The sequence below is a fragment of the Macrobrachium rosenbergii genome, chromosome 4 (assembly GCF_040412425.1).
Source record: "Macrobrachium rosenbergii isolate ZJJX-2024 chromosome 4, ASM4041242v1, whole genome shotgun sequence".
NCBI lineage: Eukaryota > Metazoa > Arthropoda > Malacostraca > Decapoda > Palaemonidae > Macrobrachium > Macrobrachium rosenbergii.
In genome coordinates, this window is record NC_089744.1 from 34,763,306 (window position 1) to 34,784,098 (window position 20,793).

Sequence of the window (20,793 nt, forward strand, 5' to 3'; positions counted from 1 at the left end):
TATATATATATATATATATATATATATATATATATATATATATATATATATATATGAATGTCTTTTACTGTAATACCACAGTATAATATGAAGACAAAAAGGTCCATAAACACTATTTGAACATTGCAACCATATATTTTCGAACATTTCCTTCTGTGCCCCAGTGAACAGGGCCACAGAAGGAAGTGCTCGAAATATATGGTTGCAATGTTCAAATAGTGTTTTATGGGCCTTTTTATCTTCACACACACACACACACACACACACACACACACACACACACACACACATATATATATATATATATATATATATATATATATATATATATATATATATATATATATATGCCTAATTGCAGCTTATTTGCAAACATGGCTCCCAGTTGAATTCTAAAGTTCCAACGATTCAACTACATGATTAGGAAGATCTCTCATAAAACTTGGTCACAGCTGGAACAAAAGTTATAGGAAACTGCGTGGCTTAAACCTAGCAAAGGACAAGGCAAACCGTTAGAATTAATGATGTAATAGTACTACGCTGTGGATGATTTTGTTTGGGACGGTGTGAATAAGTAGGATTATCAGATTTAAAACAAATTTTAAACAGCGTGAGTAATGAGTCAATCGAACGACAGTGCTAGGGATCAATACTGTGATTCAGAAAAATAGGTTTCAAAGAGCGCATGTTTTTATTCAATAATTTAAGACCAAACCTGAGAAAATATTCAGTACACGGAAGATGAAAGAATGAAACTACAGTATTTACTCAGGATAGACAGGTTTCCCTAATTTTCGAGAAGCTTTCTCAAATACCAATATGTGTGTGTGTGTGTGTGTGTGTGTGTATGAGCTTGTAAAAAAAATGAATACTTTTCTTGCGCTACCTACTGGAGCCCATGCAGAACAACTTTTGAAACAGAGAGAGGCCCTAATAAGAGTAATTTGTCCAAAAGAACGCCACAATATACTAAAAATTAGAGAGTAAAGTCCGACCTCAGACACCTGTATACCTTAGTTTTCCAGACCACTGAGCTGATTAACAGCCTCTAGGGCTGGCCTGAAGGATTAGACTTATTTACTAAGAACCAATTGGTTATGGGAAAAGCTTATAGTGGAATCCGAACTACATTATAGCGAGAAATGTCCCAGTTTCAGTGGGAAAGCCCATCGAGCGACGGTCTGAAGCTCAACCGTACGACCCGATGTGTAAAAATTAGGGAAGTGTCCTGTTTAGTAAAGCTAATTTGTCAATAAAATGATCCTGAAAATATTTATTTGTGCATCTGATAGCATCAGTGGAAAGAAATTTAAAACGGCCAGAATGCCCCGTATAGACTGCACTGCAGGAACTCCTGATTTTCCTTATCCTCATCATTTTAAAAGTAATTTCTGATCTTCTCAGGTCACCCAGCAACTCACGGTTAAACGGTTTGGTGCTGTGTCGGACTCGGACAACTTGAGTCAAGACAGTTTCAGCCATGGTCAAAGAAAAGAGACTTTCTTAGACCATTGTTTCAACTCAGTTCAGTTGTCCCACCTACGGGCCCATGGGTGAGATGTGACATACGTATACGCACTGGTAACTCGTGATTGGCTGAAAATCAACGCTTCCGATATGGTTGCCTTATTGTGATAAATATTAAAAATATTTTTTATTAACATATCTTAACGCTTATATATACAAAGAACCCTCACGCCTTTTTATTTAAAACATAAACAATGTCGATTTGTATCGACAATATATCAGTAAAAGCACACGAAAAGACGAATTTCTATCAGTCTACTCAGATCAAATACAAACGAACAATGGGCTATCAAGAATTATGTTTTATCTCGTTGTTGGTAAATAAAAGGAAACCTGGCTATGCAAGTGAGAATAAAATGTATTTTAACAATTTCTTATATGTAAAATACGTTGGCAGGCTAGTAATCGAAATAGCATGAGATAAATGGAACAGTTGTTGCAACATTGGCGGGAAGGCCGGAAGAACTTATACGTCAGGATGTCAAGTTGATGGAATACTCCCACCTCCTTGACCACACCTACTCTACTGCTAAACAGCATTTTCCTTCAGTATCCGTAAGTACATAGTAATGCTTTTTTTTTTATATTGTGCGCTGAGTTGCTGGATGTGATAATATATATAATAATAATGTTAAGAAAATTGCAGTTGCTTAGGCCTAAAGTATGGAGGAGGCTCTGATTCAACCTCTTTTTACTTTGGATTAATACTTTATTCAGTGACATTAGCATGACTGTTGACATTAGCAATAACGTTGTTGATGTCAACACAAGACCCGTCAAATGATAATCAAGTCTAACACTAGACGTTTAAAGTCTAACTCTGGACATTTCAAGTCTAATTTAAAGACCTTGAACTGTAGCCTACGACCCTTCAGCCTCATGCCCTCTAGGCCTAACTTGCCCTTTCAAATTATTACTGTTGAATTACTTCACCATTAGTGGCTAATCCTCAAAATGAAGCGAGAAGGTTGTAGAGACGCTGCCGTTTTTTCTCTCGTTCACCCCTTTTTCATATTGCCACACAGACCATTTAGTTCGAAAAGTGACGCTAAGGGGAACTGCCATGTCTCGCTGAATGATCAACGGTTTGCGGATGCACTGGTTCGAAAATCAGCTGCTTAGGAACATTCCTCCAAATTCACGGATTATTTTAGACAATAGATCCTATCATTCTAAAATTTAAAATGAAATACCATCGTAAGCAACAGAAAAGATGGAATAATTAAATGGATGCACTAATGGAATTTTGTGTGACCCTCCTCTGTGCACAAATGTACCATTGCAGACTTGTAAAAGGTACAAACATCTAGAAAAATACATGAAAATTGTGGAAGAAATTGCAAGGAAGGCACTTAACATCTTAAAAATAAAAAAAAAAATGCATTAACCACACCATTAAAATACTGGAAGAATATAGAATAAATGACAGAGCAGTTAATCATTTAATTGAAAACTCTATCATTAATAACTATCAGACAAAAGCTGTGAGGATGAGAATGAGAGTTGATGAAAATTTAATACTAATATTGTTGAGAGAGAGAGAGAGAGAGAGAGAGAGAGAGAGAGAGAGAGAGAGAGAGAGAGAGAGAGAGAGAGATGGTTTAGGGTGGGAGAAGGTACTTACATGCAGTGTGTAAGTGTGTGTGTGAGACATAGCACAGTATTTTAAATTAAGACAAACTAGCAATTCGTTGGCAGCCTAGTTGTTTTGTTAATGTGTTTGTTTTGTATCGTAAGCAGGTAAAAAGGTAACATACCTTTGGTCTTTAGGAAATGAATAATTGAGAATCTGCTTTATCTATGCTGGTGTTTCAAAACAAATAATACTGATTATTTTTACTGTACAAACATTTGCACTTAGCGAAATGAAGAAACTTGTTTGTATTTTGAGGTTCCATTTCCCCTGTAATTGACATATAGGCCACTCTCAAAAACTGTTGTTTTGTTAAGGGGGCAGCGCACTTATTGAGGATATTTTCTTTCCCCGAATGCTTAATGCTCTGCAAACCTGAATATATATATATATATATATATATATATATATATATATATATATATATATATATATATATATATATATATATATATATATATATATATATATATATATATGAAGTTTGGTTTAGCTCAGGCTACGTCGATCTTTTCTCACAAACCGTTCAAACAGCACGATTTCTTGTCATTTAAACGCTATTCTATGCACAGTTTCATTGCTCACATTTAAAAATAAATTTATTATGATAACAAAGTAATATCCATACCCGCAAACTAGAAAAAAAAAACCATTAATAATGTTAACCGCTAAAGCACGAAGTATAGTTAAGCGAATGCTAGGCCTATGCTATTGATTTGCCAGCTATTTGATTTTATTTCCCTTCTTTTAAGTACACTTTCATTATATATCAGTCAAAATGATTTGTTATTGTACCGTTCTTTATTCAGTCTATGTAAATATCGTTCCAATACCTTAGAAGTGAAAAAAAAATATTTAGGCTAACCCTTTATGCCGTATATATGGTCCTCAACACACATAGAATGACAGGAACTCGGTGAAGTTTCAAACTTTAGTTCGATAGGTTAAACAACAAAATACTCCCGAAAGGGCCCAATCACTGAGCTATTATAATGCTTTGTAAGAAAAAAATTATATAAATATGTAAAGTATTCTGAAAAGAAAACCACTTTACTATTGTCATAAACTCACTAAAATTTCCCGCCTTCCTTCCAATGTTCCGGTGGCTGTTCCATTCACCTTCCCTAGACAGCCTCAGTCAACAGCATTTCCTAGTTTCGAATATTGGCCTACTCATGCAATTTACAGGCAAGAAATGATCAAAATAACTTTCATTCACATTCGTATAGCCAGACGCCTTTTTATTTATCTACAGCAAGATAAACCATAATTATTTACAGCCAATCGTTGGCTTTTTGTTTGATCTGAGTAGATTGTTTGATACAAGCTCGTCTCGTCTTTCGCATGCTTGCATTGTTACATTTATCGATATAAATCGGTATGTTTATGATCTATATAAGAAGGCTCGAGGGTTCTTTGTGTCTATACAAGTATTCAGAAGTATTATATGAGAAATAGTTTGCATTTTTATCACAGTAAGCCAACAATATCGAAACATTGATTTTCAGCCAATCACGAGCTAGCGATGTCTCCACATCTAACTAAAACCTACTTTGGTGACTAGACAAATGGAATGAAATAGACTATTGTATACTCCTGTCTACGTGTGAAACCTGATATTTCAATATCTTTTATTTGTCTTTGACAACCATTCTTTTGTGATCTGGATACACTTGCTTTCCCGTAATTACCAAAAATCATAGGTGACTATTATTTGATTTTGGAGATATGTAAAAGAGATACAATACAAAATTTACATGTAACTTAATACTGTTTTTTTAAATATAAGAATATTTTAACGCATAGGAACCAAAATCTACAGAGAAAAATGTCTATATTGATACCAAAACGTAAGAAGTAAAAAGAAGTAAGAATATGAAAAGAGCACAGTGGTTTGACTGACCTTTCATCGTTACGGAAGGAGAATTTGCCTCCACAGGTGTATCACCACAATAAAAGAAAACTGCAAATACAAAAGTGTAAAGAGTTTACATTCGCACTGAATCGATATGAAAGCGGAGAAATAATCGACAAAGGCTTCAGGAACCTGACTGACATTTGTGAGTATAAAGAGATTTTCTTTTTACTAACAAATGTCAGTCAGGTTGATGAAGCTTTTGTCGATTATTTCTCTACTTTTATATTGATTCAGTGCGAATGTAAATACACTTTCGTATTTGCATTTTTCTTTTTATTGTGAAATTTAACTGCTAGCCCAAGGTAAATATTAACGGTTATTAACATTTGCTAATGGTTATTAATTAAGTTTTGTAACATTAAGATCTAAATAACTTTATATATATTATAAATGCTCCTTTCTTTGCTTGAGTGATGACTGGTAAACGTATTTCTCCGTACCTAGTTGAAATGCTGCTTTCCAGTCAAGCGATAGGTTTAACCTTTACATACGCAAATTAAAAACCTGAAACAAGGGGTAAGAGATATTGCGCATCGAATATTATGGAGCTTTGGGGAAACATTTTGTGTTTTCCGAAAAAGTAAAGTTGTCATTCAGGAGTTGAGGGAAACAGAACAACTAGTCAACAAGAGATCTAGTGACCGTGCAATAACCCTCCATGATTGAAGAAACAAGTTTGCGGTCAAGCGATGCCGATGACGTTACATGTCTGTATAAGATGTGGAACCATTTGATTTTTCAGACAAATTTTTCACTTTGCAGTTGTTTTAATCCACCAGTGTAATACAGTTACTCAATAGATGTATTGTTTACCAAAAACCGATTCTGTTCCGTACCAGTTGTTCTCTTGTTAATGTTCTAAAACACCTTCTTTGACTTCACCTAAGCAAAGTCTATTACTGATTAGACTTCGGCCTATCCATTTCACCTTAGCGCTTCATCAAAACTCAGTTCATGTGAAGTGATCCTTTATTTATTTATTTATTTATATTTTGGCTGACCAATCTTTAACTAACCGCAAGCTTATCTCATTATTATTATTATTATGATTATTATTATTATTATTATTATTATTATTATATTCTTGTTTTAATCCATCTCATTACAAACCATTGTTTGTATTTGTACTGTTTTCTCAGTGGCGTAACTAAGGGGGAGGGGGCGGTCCGGCCCTGACGGCACTGTGGGGGGCGGCGGTTGGCACTCTGGCATCTTTTCACCAGGTCTGGTCTAGCATAATTCTGGGTTTTCTGGCATATTTCGTCTGATCGGAACACTCGACTCTGCTGTTGGACTCAGAAATAATACCATTTGCAACGGATTTATTTTTGCCAAAAATCTGTGTGAAGCGCTTGGAATCGAAATTGAAAGAGAAAGCGTAAGCAACAATTTGATAACGAATCGAAGGAAGCCAATTTGACATACGAGCAGGAATTGAGGAGAGAAATGTTTGCGTCTTTTGATAATATATTACAGGAAATCACTTCCAGATTTCGTCAGCTCCAAGCTCTGGGCGACAAATTCTGCTTTTTAAAACCTTCGAAGCTTCTGGGTGCCGAGTATACTTGCGGCCTGGGCAATGCACCTGATGACATCAACAAGGACGAGTTCCAGGTGGAACGAAGGCGGCTTCGAGAATTCATTGATGCATCGCAAGAGCAGGCCAAAGTTGCTGCAGGAGGACCGCTTGAGCTTCTGCAGTTCATTCAACAGTTCGACCTTGATATCTGTGTCCCAAATATTGTTATAATGTTGAGATTGTTCTTAACCATCGGGATAAGTGTTGCCAGTTGTGAGAGAAGCTTCTGCAAGTTAAAACCAATCAAAAACTATCTGGGATCAACTATGAGTCAGCTCAGATTGTTAAACCTCGCGATATTTTCAATAGAGCAAGAAATTACTAATCAGTTAGACTTAGATGTTGTTATTACAGAATTTACGTCTAACAAAGCTCGTAGGGTTCCGTTGTGAATCTGCTGTGTTGTTTTTGTTTCAGCTTTATGGAATAAAATATATGATTGAGATGTTGAGGCTTAAAATGTGAGTTTAGTTTACACCACTTTATTAATTTTTAGCACGAGAATGGGGCGGCATTTTCCGAGTCCTCCCCGGGCGCCACTAACGCTAGTTACGCCGATGCTGTTTCTTGATCATGCAAGAATTCTATGTTATATATACTCATTACTACATATACATATATACATAATACATAAATGCAAATATATATATATATACATATATTTATATATATATATATATATATATATATATATATATATATATATATATATATATATATATATATATATATATATGTCTCATTGAAGAACAAATCCTTCAGGTGAGCCGTATTGGTTTTCAAATGTTACTCAGTGGAGTCGCTTAATAGTATTGACATTAATAATTATATATAATCAGATGTAAAAGCTAAGACTATAGACATTGAAAAGCAATGAGGTACGTTCAATGCGGAGTCGAATTTGGTTTTATGGAAATATAATCTATAATACCACAAAAGGAAGTTTCATATTTATTCTGTCGTCCGAATTTACCCAACACTTTACTCACATATTTGCACTCATGTGAAAATGAGCTGTACATCTTAGTAGTTATACGAGATGAGCACACACGCTCATATATATATATATATATATATATATATATATATATATATATATATATATATATATATATATATTTATTTATATATATAATCATGAAGTTACAAATGTCGTTTATTCAATTCACGCTACTTGGGAACATCCGATGGGGAATTATCACCGAAGGGAATTTATAAGTGATAAATAGATTGGTACTGCCGGGTCCATTTATCACTTACAAATTCCCCTTTGCTGATAATTCCCCATCGGGATACTCCCGAAGTAGCGTGAATTGGATATTAAAACAACATTTGTAGCTTCATGATTGTATATAAATCACGGTGATATATATATATATATATATATATATATATATATATATATATATATATATATATATATATATATATATATATATATGAAACTTCCTTTGTGGTATAGATTATCTTTCCATAAAACCAAATTCGACTACACATTGAACGTACCTCATTGCTTTTCACTGTCTAGAGTCTTCTTCTTCGTTTTAACGTGCTTTTTCCCATTTTTACATAGGGTAAGCACGATGCCTTCTTTTCGAAGGACTTTGATTTGGCGTTGGGGCAGGCCGTAGCCTCGATCGGGTGCCCTGCCTGTCTTAGCTTTTATTTCTGGTTATATATAATTATTACTGTCAGTACTATTAAGCGACTCCACTGAGTAACATTTGAAAACCAATACGGCTCACCTGAAGGATTTGTTCTTCAATGAGACAAAAATTAGAGCTAGGTGAAGTTGAAATGGCTGGACAGCTAAGTGCGAAAAGACCAAAGGGAACAGATCGAGAGTCAAGTCCAGAAAGGAAAGCGGCTGGAAGCCGAAAGGGCGCTGGAAAAAATCTTTAATGCTGCCTATAGCAGACCTTACAAGGAATATTGTCAGCACTACACCTCTAAGGACCCTTGTCTGATATATCGCCCAATATTCATAGTAGTCAAGGGGCCATCTTCCGTGTCAGGCCTTAGAGGAGTCCCCCGTAGGGAGGGTAGTGCCGTCAGTGCACCTCTTGGGGTGCACTGTAGGCATTACTAAAGGTTCTTTACAGCTTCCTTTCGGCCCCTAGCTACAACTCCTTTCATTTCCTTTAATGTACCTCCATTCATATTCTCTTTCTTCCTTCTTATTGTCCCCCTTCTCCTAACAATTGTTTCATAGTACAGTTGCGAAGTTTTCCTGTTACACCTTTCAAACCTACCTACTGTGAATTTCCCTTCCAGCACTGAATGACCTCATAGGTCCCAGCCAGGGGCGTCATTTCAGATTTTTTATGGGGAGGGGGGGCGGAGGGCAAAGGCGGTTTGGCGAGCGAAGCGAGCCTAATCACATGGGGGTTTTTTGATTTTGAGCTATTTTATGTGCTTTTTGAAGCACTTAAAATAGATAGATTGATAGAAAGATATAACTTAATGTGATGACACGTTTGAATTTCGGTAGTAATAATGGAAACCAGCTGCTGTTACTTCTTGAGGGTTGGTGGGGTGAGGGGGAGCAACTTGAGGCTGGGGGGGCATCTTGAGTCTTGGGGGGGGCCAGTTGCCCAGCGGCCCCCTAAATGACGCCCCTGGTCCCAGCGCTTGGCCTTTGGCCTAAACTATATTTCTTGGAACAGTCTTACAATCCTGTAATCTTGCAACCCATATTTCTGTGTCATCATTTTTCTCTGTCGTTATGATCCTTCGGGGTCTGTATAATGTCTCGAAGGATATGTTTTCATCAAGGTGGCCGCATTACAAAACAGGGAATAAGTGCTCCTTCTTATTCTGCTCTCTTTTTCCATTGATATAAGCAATGACCTTTCTCTGTATATTTGCTAACTGCAATTATTTTTATCAAAGTAAATAACGACCTTCACATTAATTTGTTTTAAAGTAAAAAACTGAAAAAAACCATAGCGTCATCTGTTTGCATTTCATCGTTGTTAAATGTCACCAACATAAACCAACCAGAAAAGTCGATCCTGGTGACGAATTCTGTCATTAGGGCCACGACAAGAAACTTTTATCATGGGGAAACTACATCACAAAAATGATTTCCTGACCTGCCGAGAACCTCTTCCTGTCTGGGCGGGTTTCGACTCTGCATGATGTAGTTGAAGTTGCAGAAGGTGGCAGAGGGGAAGCTCAGCCGTTTTACGGGGTACGTCGTGGAGTCTATGGTGGTGATGGTCGAGGTCGTCTGGTATTCCGTGACGTTGATGGCGATGCAGTAAATGCAGGCAGTCAACGATGCTATCCAGCACAGAATCCAGAATACCCTGTAGAATAATAGATAAAAAATGTGTAGTTTATTCTGTGCCGTTTTTCAGAAATATTCTGTCTATCATATGTTCATCCACCTTTGTTAATAGGTAGAAATTGGATGGTTTATTTTGTAGAATATTGTAGAAATATTTTGTCGCATGCAGTCAACAATGTTATCCAGCACAGAATCCAGAATGATCTGGAGGATAATGGATAAAAGGCGTATCGTTTAGCCTACGAAATCTTTTAGAAATAGTCCTTGTATCCGTGCACTCACCCACATTTGATAATAGACTGTGACAAATTCTTTGTCGCAGGCAGTCAACGATGTTATCCACCACAGAATCCAGAATACTCCGGAGGGTAATAGATTAAAAAAAAAAATCATAATAATGTGTAGTTTAGGCTACGAAACCTTTTAGATATACTCAGCATATACATACGTTCATTCACCGTTGTTGATAGGCACGAAATTGATAATGCAGTATATCGAATTAGGTATATGTAGAAATACTTTGTTCGTCCATTCGGCCATTATCACTAATAGGCAAAAAATGGATATCTCGATATATGAAATGCTGAAGAAATGTTAATCAATAAATTTATCCATCCAGGACTATAAGAAGACAAAAATGGAAATGTTACTATAAGGAACATTGCAGAAATACGTCAAAATGGAATGCTGATAAAGAAAAAACATAAAATCTTTGACAAACACACTAGATACTTAACGACATTTTAATGATCATTACATTCAAGAACATGGAAGGGTACCTAGAAACACACACATACATTTTTACACACACGCGTGTGCACACGCACATGCATGCATGCATATACATATATATATATATATATATATATATATATATATATATGTATATATATATATATATATATATATATATATATATATATATATATAAATATATATACATATATGTATATATATATATATAGATAGATAGATAGATAATTCAGTGGTCATATCAATTATCTCACATTCGATGTTAGAGTTTCATACGAGGCAGGAAAATAACTAAAGGAACAAGGGCTTAAGGCCATTACCCATATCCCAATACATTAATCGAGATGGAATGGTAATTTCTGAAGCCTTCATATAAATACGTACATATATATGCACATGCATATATATGTACTGTATATATATATATATATATATATATATATATATATATATATATATATATATATATATATACATATACATACATATACTGTATATATGTATATATACATGTATATATATACTGTATATATATATATATATATATATATATATATATATATATATATATGCAAACCGGAAGCGTTGCTATCAACCAAAACAGAACAAGGAGCTGAAGAAGTCATGAACTATTAATCCGTTCAATATAGAAGCTGACGTTTCGAGGATACAACCTCATTTTCAAAACTGAAAAATTCAGTAATGAAAAATAAAAATGTTAAAAACGACTCAGATGCAAGAAATTAACTAAGTAAAACATGAAGATTTAACAGAAAAAAATGTAAGAAATAGATCGCTACCTTCCGGGAGGGGAACCGAGGAACAGAGTGACGCCGAACATAAAAACAAAAACGGGTAAGCTCAAGACAGGTACAGTGTTGTTTAGGTAGTTTGATTGTTTAAAGCTTGGACAAGTTTCTTAATAGACAGTGATTCAGCTATTGTTGACTGATGAGGTGAGGTGGATCTGAAGAAAATCTTTAAATGTTTATAATCAACATCCAATTCACACTTTTTGGTTTGTTCACGTACATTAGAAAATAGACATACATTAGAACATCAAAAGGAGTAAATTTACCACTAAGAAAGTTATATAATTTCTTGGAAAAACTTGGGTGGGCAGCAATTTTCTGAAAATTTGTTATAAAGAAATGAAATTTCTTGGTGAAAACTAAACCAAGTGCAGGATAAGGTGTAAGCCCTGTGGAAGAGAGACTTAAGGATTCTATTTTAAAATGAAAATGAAGACTTTCATAAAAATTAGTACCTAAGCCAGTAAATGTTTGTGCTCTAAAAATAGAAGTACAAAAGCCATGATCATTTCTGGACACCAATATATCTAAAAACACCAGTTGATTATAGTTTTCGTAATCTATAGCAAGCTTAATATTTGGATGTGCTAAATTGGCATATTCAAGAAATTAACCAGTTTACCGTTCTCTTTGTTTTAGTTTGGTGTTACTCTGTCCTTGGTTCCCCTCCTGAAAGGTAGCGATGTGTTTTGTAAATTTTATCTGTTAAATCTTATTATTTGACTTAGTAAATTTCTTCAATGTGAATCGTTTTTTAACATTTGTATATTTCATTATTGTTTTTTCCAGCTTTGAAAATGAGGCTATGTCCTCGAAACGTCAGCCTTTGTATTGACCGACAAATAGTTCATGACATCTCCTTCAGCTCCTTGTTACACACACGCATTACGCAGACCTGTAAATATATATATATACATATATAATATATCAGCAATAAGTCACCAAACTGCACGTGATAAATATATATCGTAGATTTGACCATCATTATGAAAGGTGAAAATTAAAGACCAGGTCTTTAATTTTCACTTTCATGTGGTCGCTTCACGATATATAATATATATATATATATATATATATATATATATATATATATATACTATATGTATATATATATATATATATATGTATATATTAGACACATGCATATATATATATATATATATATATATATATATATATATATATATATATATATATATATATATATATATATATATATATATACGAGGTGCATTCAAAAAGTATCCGACCTTTGTCCATAAAAGGACAACTGATTCACCAATCAGCAACTTAGTTTTGTTGGAGTTGACAGCACTTTACTGCGCATGCATGTAAATTTTAAAAGCTCTAGTGTGTGGCAGTACCGCCTGTGAGGGCCAGAGTGCAGACGCCCAGTACAAGCTCGTCGGATTATCGCCCTTACAGAACATGTCGGAGTGCATCGAGCAGCGCCACTGCATTAAGTTCTGCTACAAGCTTGCGATACACAAGTGCAAACTATCCAGAAGATTCAGCAAGCTTTTTGGCGATGAAGCCATGGGAGTAACACAAATAAAGGAGTGGTATAATCGCTTCAAGCAAGGACAAAGCTCAGTTGAGAGCAAGCCACGGTCAGGCAGGCCATCCACCAGCAGAAACGAAGAAATCATTGAAAATGTTCGTCGAATAGTGGAGGCCGACCGTCGTATAGCCATCAACGAAATTACTGAAGAAGTAGGAATAAGCACAGGATCAGTTCATACAATTTTAACGGAAGATTTGGCCATGCGACGAGTGTCTGCTAAATTCGTTCCCAAGTTGCTGTTGGAACAGCAGAAACAACTCCACCTGGAAATTGCACAAGACCTGCTTGACTGTGCTAACAGTGACTCTGACTTCATGAAGACTATCATCACTGGTGATGAGACATGGGTGTACGGATATGACCCGGAAACTAAATTTCAGTCATCACAATGGAAGCATCAGACATCACCAAGACCCAAAAAGCGCAACAGGTTCGTAGCAATGTCAAGGTAATGTTGACATGTTTTTTTGACTCCAATGGTATTGTGCATCATGAATACGCACCAGCAGGACAAACAGTTAATAAGGAGTGTTACTTTGAGGTTATGCGACACCTTTGAGATGCAGTACGACGAAAACGACGGAAATGTGGGGCGGCGCGAAACTGGCAACTTCACCATGACAATGCACCTGCTCATTCTGCCCACCTGATCCACGCTTATCTGGCCAAAAACAACACCCACTTGTTCGTCATCCTCCCTACTCCAGACATGGCACCTTCAGACTTCTGGCTGTTCCTCAAACTGAAAACAACTCTGAAAGGGAAGTGTTTTGAGTTGAGAGAGGAAATTATGAGAAAAACGACAGCAGAGCTTTACAGCATCCCAATGTCGAGATTCCAGAGATGTTACCAGCAGTGGCAGCACCGGTAGTAGGGTGTGTACTCCCAAGGGGAGTACTTTGAAGGTGATTGAATAAATTTTTTCAAATGTGCAAATTTTTCTTTATGGACCAAGGTCGGATACTTTTGAATGGACCTCGTATATATATATATATATATATATATATATATATATATATATATACGAGTATATATTTGCATATCTGTCATCACTGTACTTTCTAATGATGGGGGACGTTCCAGAAAACTTCCAAGACGCAAGCCGCTTCACGCACCTACTTTGATACCTCCTCAGTAATGCATCGAAACATACTGGACCATTCATTGTATCTTGCTAATATTCTCTTGCTTACGGCTATTAATGACTTTCTGTTCCAATTCCTCTTCGTTCTATCTATCCGGTGCTCTATAAATCATGCCCTCCCTTTTCCCGACATTCGCCTGAAATTATCATTTGACGATCAGAGGAAGCCACGCACTTACAGCCACTTATAGCTTATCTCTAAGAAGGTAGTAAAATATTGTAATGTTTGTCCATGGATTTTCGAATGTTGAGACTTCGTACTGAAGGGAGGGAATTGTTCATATATATATATATATATATATATATATATATATATATATATATATATATATATATATATATATATATATATATATATATATATATATATGTATATATTAATATGTATTCATATATATGTCATGTTCATCAGTGTATCCTTCAAACTGCGAATCCATACCATCAAATATGACGGTAATATAAGAGACAATGGGACTGTTACGTAACGTCCCCAAGACAGGTATGTTCATTCTGCGTACTTTTATGGGAGCCTGCAGTGAGAGAAATCGACTTCTTGCTGGAAGAGGGTCATGTCCATGCATATAGTATATTAACGTGGTTTTTATGGGAATTCCGAAATCATGAAATTAATGCGGTTTAATTTTGATTTAGAATGAAGTATTTAGTCTTCTTTAATATTCAGTTTATGAAAAGACGATGGAGTTAATGAATATAGGTTTATCATGAAAAAGATTTAGTTATCTGATTTAAAGAATTTTTCGGTTAGACGAGTAGTTGTTTAGATCCTTGCCGCCAATAAACCTTTATTTCGATGTTATGTCACGGTCAAGGTCATAGCCAATTGAATCCTATCAGCATGAAAGTCTTTTGACTTCAGTTGGCACCCTATGGCACCGTCATGAGTTACCATACTTGCTTAAACCTCGACTGTCTCTAATTGCTGAGTGGTTTTCGTAAGATCCAGTAATACTGACAACGTTATCAACCTAAGAAATGAAATGTTTAAGATGTACATGACCAATTTACACCTTTCATCATGAGAATCTCATCGTTCGAAAATGCAAGGAAAAAAGTTACAATATCTTATTTCATGTATATATATATAGTATATATATATATATATATATATATATATATATATATATATATATATATATATATATATATATATATAGGTAACTTTCCAGTTAAAGCTCTTAATTATCTTTAGCATCCATGTTTACAGGATACTTAAATATAAATTATAATTAGCTGTAAGTGCAGGGTTTTTCTCCACTCTAATTTCATAGTATTACTAAACAATTTCTTTTAATGACCGATAAAATTATAGAGTCATTGCTTATTAAATGCCATTAAGATAACTGAATGCCATTGTAAATTAAGTTTTACTGGAAAATAAAAGTAATGAAAGCAATGTCATGAAGGTTGCTTATGTTTATATACATCGCTATATTGTGGAACTTTGCAAAGTGATTGTCATAAACAGATGCACATAATGACTAAACAATGAAATACAAACGTAACATCAAGCGCAAAAGGCCAACATGCAGTTAACAAAATGACTGAATATCACATCCTTCTGAAGTTTAACTCAACATTAAACAAGTAAAAAATGCGCCGAAGTTTCTTCGGTGCAGTCAGGTTTTTTGTAGCCTACAGCGTATAATGCTGTATGAAACTCCCAGCTGCGGCCCATGAAACTTTCAGCCACGGCCCGGTGGTGGCCTGTTGTTGGCACCTCAGACGCACGATCATGGATAACTTTAACCTTAAATAAAATGAAAACTACTGAGGCTAGAGGGCTGCAATTCGTTATGTTTGATGATTGGAGTTACGATGATCAACTTACCAATTTGCAGCCCTCTAGCCTTAGTAGGTTTTAAGATCTAAGCGCGGACGGACAGACAAATAGCCATTGCAATAGTTTTCCTTTACAGAAAACTAAAAAACACAAATGTCTTTTTCCTTCCTAAGTATTTAAATGAACCAATAAGATATTCCACTTACTCTACACTAGGTATTGCATAGAATCATTGCCCTTGAATAAATGAACAAGGCACACGTCAAAGCGTGACTGCTTCTTATATAATCCAGCCTACGAACTTAATAAGCCTACGTGGGCGGAGTCATAAGGAAAGCTTTTAGAAAAGCGTAGAAAATGTCCTAATAGAGCGTCTGTGGCTGAGCATGATTCCTTTGAAATTATATATAATTTGGGCGTGAGTTTCGGTAACAAACGACTGCAACGCCTGTCTGTCCCGTGACACATGTACTAAATTGGTTTACCTGTGGAAATAATAGTTTAAGAAATAAACTAAAAGCAGAGAGTTTATACATCCACGAGAGTGATATATGAAGTTGGTTTCGACGTCGTGACTTCCATTACTTAGGTAAGGAATGCGACGATTCTATAGAATTCGTTGGTAAGGCCACAGGCGAAGAAACCTGGATTTCTTCTTGTCTTTCAGTACTTATCCTCTTCATGAAAGGAAAACCCCATTAAGTGATAAAACATGAAGCAATGATTATTATTTCTTAAGATGTGTAGAGACTGTTGACAGAAAAGTCGATATAGTCTTTGTTATTATTAAATTGAAAGATATGCTATGATATAAGGAGGATGGGTATCGTATATATCCTCACTCTTTACCTGAAAGTTATAAAGTAGAAGGTTCAGCGGAGTATCGACGAAACCTTCTGAATTTTTAGGATATAAATCTGCAGCCTCAACAGCAGTAAAAACTTTATATTTCAGTTATAAAATTGCCCACTAAGCAGTAATAAAAGCAGAGTTGATATTTACACACATAAAAAAACTATTGACTGAAGTAACACCAACAACTTCTTATGGATCTTTCAGTAAGTTCTTGAGAAGATTTTATAAGGTGAGCGTTGTAATTTTCCCATTAAATTTGATGTAAGGTAAGTGACAAATGGTCATAATATCCTGTCATCATAAATATGTCACCACAAGCAGAAGTGCAGAGCCTTATGCCAGTCACAAGGAGTGAAGTTGGTAACCCAAAGCCTTATCCTTGACTCTAGCAATCGACTCCGTAGGGGGCTGTGCTGTCAGTGAGCCTCATGCGTTGCACTGTAGGCATTACTTAAGGGTCTTTGCAGCGTCCCTTCGGCTCCTAGCTGCAACCTATCATTTATTTTACTATACCTCCGTTTATATTCTCTTTCTTCCACCTGACTTTCCACCTTCTCTAAAAATTGTTTCCTAGTGCAACTGCGAGGTTCCCCTCCTGTTACACCTTTCAAACCTTCTTACTGACTGTCAATTACCCTTCAGCGCTGAATGACCTCATAGGTTCCAGCGCTTGGCCTTTGGCCTAAATACTATATCCTATTCTTCTATTCTAGCAATCGGGTTTCAGTTACACCTGGATGAACTGGAGCTGAGGAGAAACCCATTACCAGACCAGACTAAATGCCGTCTTCTGAAGGTGGGCGATGGGATTGCTACATCTCTACTCACACCACACACATACATATATATATACACACACATATATATATATACACATATATATACACACAAATATATAAATATATATGTGTGTGTGTATATATATATATATATATATATATATATATATATATATATATATATATATATATATATATATATGTGTGTGTGTGTATATATATATATATATGTACATATATATATATATATATATATACTGTAGATAGATGGCAGGTTTACCTGCGTGTGCGAGTTTTGTGTGTGTACATACATAACACGAATATATGATTGATTAAAAATGATTTTTGTGGAAAATATGCATCATTGCATTATTTCAAGTTCAGTTTTTCTGGCGTACTTCCTCAATGATATGAAGAAATTGATTTCCACTGAGAAATTAAATGATACTTGTGCAAGTGTAAGAAGGGACAAAATCAGCCAAGAAGTTATATGTTATTTTTTTATAGTGATCGTGGTCATATAAAAATTTAAGTGGCAGAACAAACTACTATAACAGTTTTGTACGTGACCTATCGATAAAACATAGGTATAGAAATTCAAGATGTAGTGAAGAACAAGTCGTCTGCACTCACCTTTTGATTGCAGAAAATCCTTCTTTCGTGAAAAACTTGATGGCGTGGAAACTCGTCTCGCTACAGAACTCTAAAACGATGTCGCTGACCTTTTGATGTCCCATTTTAAGATTTCCTACCTTGGACCTTTCCGAACAGAGAGTAAAACAGGAATATTGTTTTTTTTTTAGGGGCTCCCTCCTTTTCACAGTTTTCAAAGTCTGATCTAATTTTTGTTAATCTGTCAACAAGCTCTGTGCTCTTGTAGTGTCACTGTTAATAAATCCACCGTCCGAGTGAGAGACATTTACTTGATGCGTGATTTCAAAATAAATCTTTACCTTTAAGACGAAAGTTCCCTTTACTGACGAAAAGAATTGTGTGGGTAAAAATAAACATTAATCTCTTTGAACTTCATGAACAACGTTATCTGATTCCTCCCTGTTAAAAAGGACGTAATCGTTAAGTAATAATGTAAAGAATCTAAAGGGGACTCGAGTAAAAATACCTTAAACAGGGGAAACAAATGGTAATGAGAAATGATATTGTTGCTCTTTCCCTCTTGGCACTGTTCCGAAGCCTTACCTTGGGTCAAATGCTGAAACAGTAAAGTGTCTGGAACATTAAGAGGATGACGTGCGTGCGTTCGTCGGTCGCAACCTGATCGATTGGAACGAGGAACTGCATCTTAAATGTCTGTCTTGATAGAATACCTAAGTTCCTGCATCTCGGAGTAATGTTTAGAAAGGTCTTCATGACATTCCCGAAGCCAAGTTTCGTCATTATTAGTTCTTTGTTTGTGCGGTAGTCTCTACTAGAGGATTTTACAGACTATTTAATGTAGATGGCAAGAGATGACTTTGCTCATGCGGATATTGTTATAATAATTCTAAAACTTTTCAAAAATTTCTCTCGTTCATTCCCATTTTTGTGAAGATATCTATTGTCCAGAAGATTAACGGACATGAAAAATATAAAACTCGAAATTTTAAACAAACGCACATACATCATAGTATATATGTACTGTATGTATGTTTAAAATGTATGTAACATATATATTCATAGATATACACACCGAAACGAACACACACACATATATGTATATACATACATACATACATATATCCGCACACACATACACACACATATATATACACACACACACACACACATATATATATATATATATATATATATATACATATATATATATATATATATATATATATATATATATATATATATATATATATATATATATATATATATATATATATATATATATATATATATATATATATATTATACATATAACATATAACAGCAAAAGGATAACACTTAAATGTTATTTTTAGTCCATCACTCCCTTGTAAAGTTCTCATTTAGGTCAACCATCCATTAAAGATACATCGCATCTGCATGCAAGTTATATATTTCTTTAGGTTCATTAATCTTCAGGGAAAGCTGAAGAATGAAAAAATACCCAGATCTGTTAGGCTTACAAGTGAGATGTTTGGAAGTTCAGTGGTATGAAGGTGTGACTGCCTGGCTGACCAAGGTGTATAAGGTATGTTTGAATGGGGAGAAGGTTTTGAAGAAATGATTTAAAGGAATAATTGTTCCTTTGATTAAGGGCAAGGGAGACTGTATAAATTCCAGGAGCTTAATGTCACTTAGCATACCTAGGACGATGAAAGGTATAATTTCGATTGAGAAATCAAAACAACGGGCGCCAAGATTGATAAGAGGAAAACAGTACGGGATTAGACGAGAAAGACGGCGTGTGGATCATGGGTTTGTTAGGAAACAGTTATGTGAGTCAACGTTGGGGTGTATGATGTAGATGATACATTGCTTAGAGTGATGAAAAAAGTTTTCATGATGAAAGTGAGGCAGGAGAGAGACTGGCCTGATGTCCTTTCATTTTAATAATTTACTCATATTTTATCTAATCTATTAATTTGTTAATTTATTTTTCCTTTTTAATAAATGATCTCTTCTTTATGCATTTCCCTCTACCCCCTGTTACTTCTTTCTCATGAACACCATATTCTTAAGGAGCTTGAATTTCAAGTCAGTGGTCCCCGTGGGCTTGTTCCATATGATAGGGTTCATCTTCTAATAATAATAATAATAATAATAATAATAATAATAATAATAATAATAATAATAATAACTAGTATCTTTCTGGCTGGAGTGAATTCAGAGAGAGAGGAAAGACGTTGTAGGTGCAAAGTTTTGGGATAAAAAATAATTCAGGAAAAAATGAGTGGTTCCTTTCATTGCTAAGTGGAAGCAATGCATCATCATCAAGTCATTCCGATGGGGAAGGGTTAATGGTATGTAATATTTCACTGGAGTACTATGGTCATGTAGTGCAAAAGCCACCGCACCGAAAGCAATAATTTCTTAGCACATATTGACGTTCTTAGACCAGTACTGACAACGCCTGTGATTTCGTTTTGTATAGCTCGTAAACTTGTTAAAAATATTTGCAAATAATAACATGCTGTCTTTTTAGTTT

At 35.1% G+C, this 20,793-nt stretch overlaps 1 protein-coding gene across 1 annotated transcript in view; it reads right to left on the bottom strand.

Annotated features, from left to right (window-relative positions):
* Nucleotides 1-18,394, bottom strand: part of LOC136837260 (acid-sensing ion channel 3-like) — a 35,270-nt gene extending 16,876 nt beyond the window's left edge. Inside the window, exons 1-6 of the mRNA XM_067102001.1 lie at nucleotides 18,291-18,394; nucleotides 9,753-9,968; nucleotides 8,396-8,466; nucleotides 6,644-6,805; nucleotides 5,077-5,123; nucleotides 2,456-2,469 (exon numbers count right to left, since the gene is read on the bottom strand). Of these exons, the coding sequence (XP_066958102.1) occupies nucleotides 2,456-2,469; nucleotides 5,077-5,123; nucleotides 6,644-6,805; nucleotides 8,396-8,466; nucleotides 9,753-9,968; nucleotides 18,291-18,394 (614 nt within the window). The remainder of the gene's footprint in view (nucleotides 1-2,455; nucleotides 2,470-5,076; nucleotides 5,124-6,643; nucleotides 6,806-8,395; nucleotides 8,467-9,752; nucleotides 9,969-18,290) is intronic.
* Between the last annotated feature and the right edge of the window lie 2,399 nt (nucleotides 18,395-20,793).